This window comes from Bos taurus, chromosome 5, assembly GCF_002263795.3.
Source record: "Bos taurus isolate L1 Dominette 01449 registration number 42190680 breed Hereford chromosome 5, ARS-UCD2.0, whole genome shotgun sequence".
Lineage (NCBI taxonomy): Eukaryota > Metazoa > Chordata > Mammalia > Artiodactyla > Bovidae > Bos > Bos taurus.
In genome coordinates, this window is record NC_037332.1 from 58,119,774 (window position 1) to 58,128,611 (window position 8,838).

General features: G+C 34.1%; 1 protein-coding gene and 1 pseudogene across 1 annotated transcript; both read right to left on the minus strand.

Annotated features, from left to right (window-relative positions):
• On the minus strand, positions 2,882-3,801 carry OR6C279P (olfactory receptor family 6 subfamily C member 279, pseudogene; annotated as a pseudogene).
• Positions 6,924-7,859, minus strand: OR6C17 (olfactory receptor family 6 subfamily C member 17). Its single transcript, NM_001390310.1, has one exon. It carries the CDS (start codon positions 7,857-7,859, stop codon positions 6,924-6,926), a length of 936 nt encoding a protein of 311 aa, NP_001377239.1.
• Between the last annotated feature and the right edge of the window lie 979 nt (positions 7,860-8,838).

Here is an 8,838-nt window from a genome sequence, read left to right on the forward strand (position 1 = left end):
CAGGTCCTGGTTGAGCAGGTAAGAAAAATTTACAGAGTCTGGAATTGTTAATATTCTGTCTTTATATATTTCTTTCAGATGGAATTTTCATCTTTCAATAGAAAGACTCAATGGAACTTCTTAATTAGGCAGTGTATTTTTTTACAGTTACTAAATGAAGCTAATTTATTACATATACTTATTACAGTAGTAGTTTCAAACAAATAAGAATTTTGTGAAATCAAGTAGAGATTTATTCATCAGGTTACTTTAGGGTGATTTTTCATATTGAAGTACAGTTGATTTACAATATTGTTTTAGTTTCAGGTATATAGAAAATGATTCAGTGATTTTATATATATATATATGTATATATATGTGTGTATATATATATTCAGATTATTTTCCATTATAGGTTATTACAGTATATTATGTATGATTCCTTGTACTCTACAGTAAATCATCATAGCTTATCTATTTCATATGTAGTAGTTTGTATCCATCAGGTCAGTTTAATGGGCTACTTAGTATAGGGAGAATAGGAGTTGTCAGAAACCAAATACCTTAGTAGCCAAAAACCAAAGTAGCCTTAGAAAGACTCCCTTATTTTTTTCCACTTAGGGTGGCTGAGTTTTCTATTATATGGTGTTAACTTTCTTCTTTGCTCGTGGTGTTTTGGTGTTACTGCTTCTCTATTCACTCTACGTTCAGGAAGCTTTAGGCTATTTCATTTCCAACTCAAACCAGAGTGATCAATGTAAATTCAGTTATTTGATAATTTAATTTCTAAATAATTACCTTCTCTAAAATAGAACAGGTGCCACAGTCATGGGATGGATAATAATTACAAAGGTTATAATGCAGGACCTTCTGCAAAGAGCTATGTGAGAAGCTGAAAAATTCACTTAGAATAAAAGCCTTGCCGTGTGAAAGACAAAGTAAATGGTCTTGAATAAACTCAAGCTCATATAATTTGGTGAGAGCAAAAAGGTTAAAATGAGCCTGTGCCCTCATAACTGATCTCCTATATATTGATCAAAAGAACCTAATTAAGACAGAATATATAAGTAAGACCTGATTGAAGGGACATCTGTGGCTCAAGGTGGCTCAGTTTTTAATACGGATCCCTGAATTTGTTTACAGTCATTGGTCATATATTAGTGGCATTTTTGAGCCCACACCCTGGTTTCATTGGACCTTTCCTGGAAACATTCACAGTTATTATACTCATAAATTCAGTTCTATATACCAATTCATAGATAATTCCATTTTTATCTGTCTTCTTAGGGAGAGTGTTCATATGCTATTGACCTTACTTTTTGTCCAGAACTTCCTGCTTTTCATTGTTTTATGTTAAAGTATGTCTTCTTTTTGTAAATGTTATATAAATATAAACTATTTTCTAATATAATTAATGTTTTCAATTCTTTACAAATTATGAATGCTTATATTAAGATGGAATGCTGTATTTAAATAATTTTCTCTTCAGTTCAGTTCAGTTCATTTGCTCAGTTGTGTCTGACTCTTTGTGACCCCATGAACCGCAGCACGCCAGGCCTTCCTGTCCATGACCAACTCACGTCCATTGAGTCGGTGATGCCATCCAACCATCTCATCCTCTGTCATCCCCTTCTCCTCCTGCTCTCAATCTTTTCCAGCATCGGGTCTTTTCAAATGAGTCAGCTCTTCACACCAGGTGGCCAAAGCTTTGGAGTTTCAAACTTCAACATCAGTCCTTCCAATGAACACCCAGGGATGATCTCCTTTAGAATGGACTGGTTGGATCTCCTTACAGTCCAAGGGACTTTCAAGAGTCTTCTCCAATGCCACAGTTCAAAAGCATCAATTTTTCTGTGCTCAGCTTTCTTTATAGTCCAACTCTCACATCCATACGTGAGCACAGGAAAAACCAAATCATGTAATAATGTTCAGTTTTCATAAATTAATACCTTCATTTGGCATATGTAATTTTCCTAAAGTGTCCAATAGGACATTTTACCATTAAAATGGACATCATGGGGCATCACATATGTAGCAAATACTAGTGTTTGAGTCAGATATAAATGGAAATTACTTCTTACTAGCAGTGTAACTCCGCTGTGCTTTAATTTTCTTAAGTGGGAAGACAAAACATCTTTTAAATTTGTTTTCCATATATTAAAAAGTAGTAGGTCTCTAGTGATTTTCTAATTGTTAGCTGCTAATCATTGTCATCATGATATGAAGATGAACCTATAAAGAAACAGTATTATAACTTCAAGTTTTAAATCTAATTTTAATATTAAACTCATTTTCCCTAAACCAGCCTTCTCTTGGGTTTATTGTTTAAAGTCAAGAAGAGAATAATCTGGAATGGTGCTTCTTTGGAGGACTGATGCTATAACTGAAGCTCCAATACTTTGGCCACCCCATGTGAAAAGCCAACTCATTGGAAAAGACCCTGATGATAGGAAAAATTGAAGGCAAAAGAAGAGGGTGGCAGAGATTGAGATGGTTAGATAGCATCACCAGCTCAATTGTAATGAATTTGAGTGAACTCCAGGAGATAGTGAAGACCAAGGGAAGCCTGATGTGCTGCAGTCTATGGGGTTGCAAAGAGTTTGACATGACTGAGTAACAACAGAATGGGGCCTGAAATCAAAAAGGCCTCAAGTGCTGAGGTGGGAATAGGCAAGAAGCACAATTAGTAAATCTATAATATTAAGATGAAGTTATTTTTTCTGTTTGTGGTTTTATTAAGAGTTGGTAAATTGTAAAATGATTCTTTACTGACACATGTAATCCCAATAAAGCTTCCTCACTATGTAGGAAAGCCTTAAAGTTTAAAGATATAGGTTGAGGATGTCTAATCTATTCATGAAAACTTGATTTTTCCACTTTAGCAAATTCCCTTACTTTATTAAGAACAATGTGAATCTTCTGATAGCATTATTAAAGGCTTGTTTAACTTGTTTCTCAAGGTGTAAATGAAGGAGTTCAACATAGGAGCGATGGAAGCAGTAAGTACTGCCACACTCTTATTAATAGCTACTGATTCCTTTTCTGAAGGTTTAATATAGATGAAAATACAGCTTTCATAGGTGATGGAAGTCACAATCAAGTGGGAAGAACATGTAGAAAATGCTTTTTTCCTTTGTTGAAGACAAAGGAATTGTAAAATGGTCTTGATGATGTATATATAGGATAGAATGACACACACAAGGGTCATGATTAACATCAAAACAGCAGAGACTATGATCATTTGCTCTATGAGCCATGTTTCTGAGCATGAGATCTTTAAGAGGGGGGCTGTATCACTGACAAAATGATCAATAACATTGAAGTCACAAAATTCCAGATGCAGGGCCCAGGCTAAGTGGAGGGATTATGATCAATGCCAGCCATCTAGCAACAAAGGATGAGTCTTCTACAGACCATGTTGTTCATGATGGTCACATAATGCAAGGGCTTGCAGATGGCCATGTATTTATCATAGGACATGATAGCCAGGATAAAAAACTCTGCAGGAGCTAAGAAGTCAGTAAAAAATATTTGACTGATAAAATTGTCATATGTGATTGTCTTATCACCTGTTGATATATTACACAAATATTTGGGAATACAAGAAGATGAAAATGAGATTTCTAAGAAGGAGAAATTTTGCAGGAAAAAGTACATGGCAGTTTTCAAGTGAGAGTCTATGAAGGTGAGGGAGATGATTGTCAGGTTCCCAGTTACACTCAACATGTAGGTGAGAAATAAAAAGATGAAAATCACAATCTTCAGTTGTGGATCATCAGTCAATCCCAGCAAGATAAAAGTTGTTACTGTGTGGTTTCTCATCACTGAATCCTGACTTCTATTCAATCTCCATTTATGATTCAGAGATATTTGATATGGAGAGTGATATTAATATCAAATATCAATAATCACTCAGCAAACTATACAAAACCATCTAACATGCAATTTACAAAGGCATGCTTATAAGTATTATTATTAATAGGTCATCTGAAGCAGTATGCTTGATAATCTTAAGGCATATTTTGAAAAATATTAGATGGCTTTATCCATATCAAACTTCAACATGTTACAGGTCTTCTTTTCCATGCATTATGTTTTACTTTTATCTTCATCTGGGATTGGGATTGCTTATATAGTTATATTTTACTACTAACTGAAGCCAAATGCAGAAACCAAATCTTAAGTTTCTCAATGCTTTACTATTTCTTTTTGTAGCTTGGTTATTGATAAAGTGAAAGTAAGACCCAAAATAGTTTAAAGCTTATTATACAGGCTTTCCTTATCCACTGCTTGAGATTTGAGTATTAGCATTAATCCATTTTTAAAAACTAGTATTTTATTATCTAAATTACTTTATCCTCATTCACTTCTTCCCCTGTGCCTCTCATGACCTTTTGTTTAAAACTTGTAGAATACAGGCAATATTTCGGTTAGAAAATTGTTAAAATACTTTAGATGTGGCATTCACAAGTTTTTATGAAGTTATCACAATTGTTTTTAACTTCTAACCCATTAAATTAATATGTAAACATTCCAATGTCTTGATGCAAATGTCATTAATTAGAAGAATATCAGATTTGGAGTACTAGTTACACTCCCCAACCACTGTTTACTTTCACTATGATTCAGTTTGTCATGGAAATAAGAACAGTATCCTTTATATGCAGAGTACATCATGAGAAACGCTGGACTGGAAGAAACACAAGCTGGAATCAAGATTGCCGGGAGAAATATCAATCACCTCAGATATGCAGATGACACCACCCTTATGGCAGAAAGTGAAGAGGAACTCAAAAGCCTCTTAATAAAAGTGAAAGTGGAGAGTGAAAAAGTTGGCTTAAAGCTCAACATTCAGAAAACGAAGATCATGGCATCCGGTCCCATCACTTGATGGGAAATAGATGGGGAAACAGTGGAAACAGAGTCAGACTTTATTTTTCAGGGCTCCAAAATCACTGCAGATGGTGACTGCAGCCATGAAATTAAAAGATGCTTACTCCTTGGAAGGAAAGTTATGACCAACCTAGATAGCATATTCAAAAGCAGAGACATTACTTTGCCAACAAAGGTCCGCCTAGTCAAGGCTATGGTTTTTCCGATGATTATGTATTGATTCGAGAGTTGGACTGTGAAGAAAGCTGAACATCAAAGAATTGATGCTTTTGAACTGTGGTGTTGGAGAAGACTCTTGAGAGTCCCTTGGAAAACAGAGTTTTCTCTTGTTTTTTGAGGTAAACTTGTATTGCTACAAACCTTCCCCTTAGCACTGCTTTTACTGAATCCCATAGGTTTTGGGTTGTTGTGTTTTCATTTTAGGACTTCCTGATGGCTCGTTTCTATGCATATTTTATTATTTTTTAAAATATCTTCTGTTATTTGTTGTTTATTCAGAAGCGTGTTGTTTAGCCTCTATATGTTTGTATTTTTAATAGTTTTTTTTTTTTTTTCCTGTAATTGACATCTACTCTGACTGCATTGTGATCAGAAAAGATGCTTGGGATGATTTCAATTTTTTTTTTTTTTAAATTTACCAAGGTTAGATTTATGGCCCAGGATGTGATCTATCCTGGAGAAGGTTCTGTGTGCACTTGAGAAAAAGGTGAAATTCACTGCTTTGTGGTGAAATGTCTTATAGATACCAATTAGGTCTAACTGGTCCATTGTGTCATTTAAAGTTTGTGTTTCCTTGCTAACTTTCTGCTTAGTTGATCTATCCATAGGGTGAGTGGGGCATTAAAGTCTCCCACTATTATTGTGTTATTGTTAATTTTCCCTTTCATACTTGTTAGTATTTGCCGTACATATTGATGTGCTCTTATATGGGTGCATATATATTTATAACTGTTATATCTTCTTCTTGGATTGACTCTTTGATCATTATGTAGTGTCCTTCTTTGTCTCTTTTCACAGCCTTTATTTCAAAGTCTATTTTACCTGATATGAGTATTGCTACTCCTGCTTTCTTTTGGTCTCCATTAGCATGAAATATTTTTTTCCAGCCCTTCACTTTTAGGCTGTACGTGTCCCTTATTTTGAGGTGGGTCTCTTGTAGTGCTGTTGGATTTTTTAAAGAATTGGCTTTTAATCTCTTTAGCTTACTTAGTTGACTTCATTTTCTACCCATAGTAAGTTACATTTTCCGTTTACTTTTGTTAATTCTTCATTTTTTTTCAATTTATTCAGATGACTACAAATTCCCCTCTTTTGGGCTAGTTTACTTTTTTGTAAATAATGAATAATTTAAGATAACAGAATTCCAATTGAGTGTAGCTTTTTCAGTGTTCCAAATAATTTGTGATGTTTGTCTGCATTTCACTGCTTTCCTGATAGTAATTAGTTGATGTGGTGTAAAAACTATAATTTTCAAGAAATTACATTTGTGTGGATTTTTCTAGTTGTTGTATCTAATAATTTAGATAATTATGATAGAATCTGGAAGATAAAAGCTGAATTGGTGTTAGATGTTGGCACAAGTAGCAAATATACTGGGGAATGTTTTTTCCTTGACTAACAGCTGTAGAAGCTACAGATAATACTTCTCAGGAAAAAATGTAATCTTTCCATGAAAATAAGTATGGTTTTCTAATTCAAACTTTCATTAAATGTGCATCTATCGTGTCACAAGTGCTCTTACTACAGTAATCCTGAGACTTCAGCCTTAAGTCTCTGTGATCTATAGTGCAACCTCTGTTCCCATATGCCTGCCTTTACTCTCCTAATTATCCACATGCTTTTATAGATTATTGCTCTACTTAGTTAAATCACTATTTCTAATACATTCTATTGACAACGTTTAACATAGATTCAAGAGAATATTTATTAAGTTTTATCTGCTATATATGTGTGTTCATAGTAATATATGTATTTTGCTATTAGTAAATTATAAACTTCAAAAATATTTCCTTCCTATCCTTTTGAGATGATATTTTTAAAATATTTTTTTCTTACTTAGATGAGAACAAAGCAATTCTTTTGATTGAGTCCTTAAAGGCTTTCTTAACTTCGTTGTTTCTCAAGGTATAAATAAATGGATTCAACACAGGTGAAACAGAAAAAATGAGGAGTGAAACCACTTTTTTAATGGCCACTTCTTCCTTTGCCGTAGGATTGATGTAGATGAAAATGCATGTGCCATAGGTGATAGAAACCACAATCATGTGAGAAGAACAGGTTGAAAAGGCCTTTTTCTTTTGCTGAGCAGAAGGGAACCTCAAAATTGTCTTCACAATGCAAGCATATGACAGAACTACACAAGTGAGAGTCATATTTAGGGTCAGCACAGCACAGATTATAACCGTCTGTTCCATCAGCCATGTTTCTGAGCATGAGATTTTCACTAAAGGAAATGCATCACAGCCAAAGTGATCAATCTTGTTAGAGTCACAAAATTTTAGATTTAAACCCAGGCTAAGTGGTGGGATTAATACACATAAACCAGACATCCAGCAAGAGATGATGAGAATTCTGCAGACTCTGTTGCTCATGATGGTCACATAGTGCAAGGGCTTGCAGATGGCCAAGTAGCGGTCATAGGACATGGTGGCCAGCAGAAAAAATTCCGTTACTCCACACAGATCAGTAAAAAATACTTGAAGGACACAAGAATTATAGGTAATGACCCTGTCACCTGTAGCTATACTATACAGGTATCTGGGGATACAAGAAGATGTGAAAGACATCTCCAAGAAGGAGAAATTTTTTAAGAAAAAGTACATTGGCGTTTTCAGGTGGGAATCCACAAAGGTGAGTGTGATGATGGTCAGGTTTCCAGTTAAACTCAGTGTGTAGGTAAGGAATAGAAAGATAAAAATTAAACCCTGCAGCTCAGGGTCATCTGTCAGTCCCAGCAGAATGAATTTTGTTACTGTACTGTTTCTCATCACTGACTTCTCACTTCTCTCCAATCTGTATGTGATATTCAGAGAAATTTGCTTATAGACTATTTTAACTGGTTTAAAATTTAATACATTTAATCTTTTAGTTTATATATACAATATGTTATATATATATACATATACATACTATATATATGTATATACATAAACACGTGTATTTTGTCTGTCTATCATGTGTTTAAAATTTTCCATTGTGACTAAGTAGATGCTGAGGAGCTACACTTTCATAGGTTGCAATAACATCTTTTGACTTTCAAGATTTTTCCTTATTCAGAAATGGAATCAGAAAATTGCATCCTTGATTTTGTATCTTTTCTTGACACTTCGAATCTTTTAAAAACAGTGCTAAAATAACTGGGGTTTACTTCATAGACTCTAGAGAAAAATCTGAGGTCTTTGTTCCAAAAGAAAATTTTGTATGCTAGTTTCTTTTTAGGTTAAGTGTGCTTAATTCTTACAAATAAGCTAAGCCCTGCTGCTTGCCCATCACCCAGTGCTACATAGTCCACTTTTTTTTTTTTTTCCCATCATTGCCTTTACTGAACATGTGTGTTACCCTGATGCTGATATATATGATAATCACCTTCTCTTCCCTTCTACAACTTCCAGCCAAGGAATTAATCTTCACTGATACTACACCAGTAGAGACTCAAATATTTCTAATATACAATTAGTGTTTCTTATCTTGAGATTTTCTAACATCAATGAATAGAAAAAAATTCACCCTTTTTGTGCTTGGTTCATTTGTTTTACAAGTGTATTTACTTTATTGTTTAACTTATTGTATTCTTTTCTTACTGAGGTTGGTCACGATTCATCGTAACTACTTACTTAGGTCCAGTGTTTCTGATATAGAGTAAAATCACTGACTGACGATTACAGCTTACTTGAAAGTTAAAATCTTCTTAAGAAATTCAACAGCTGTCAAGTATTTATATCAAATTGATATGTAGAAGAAATAGAC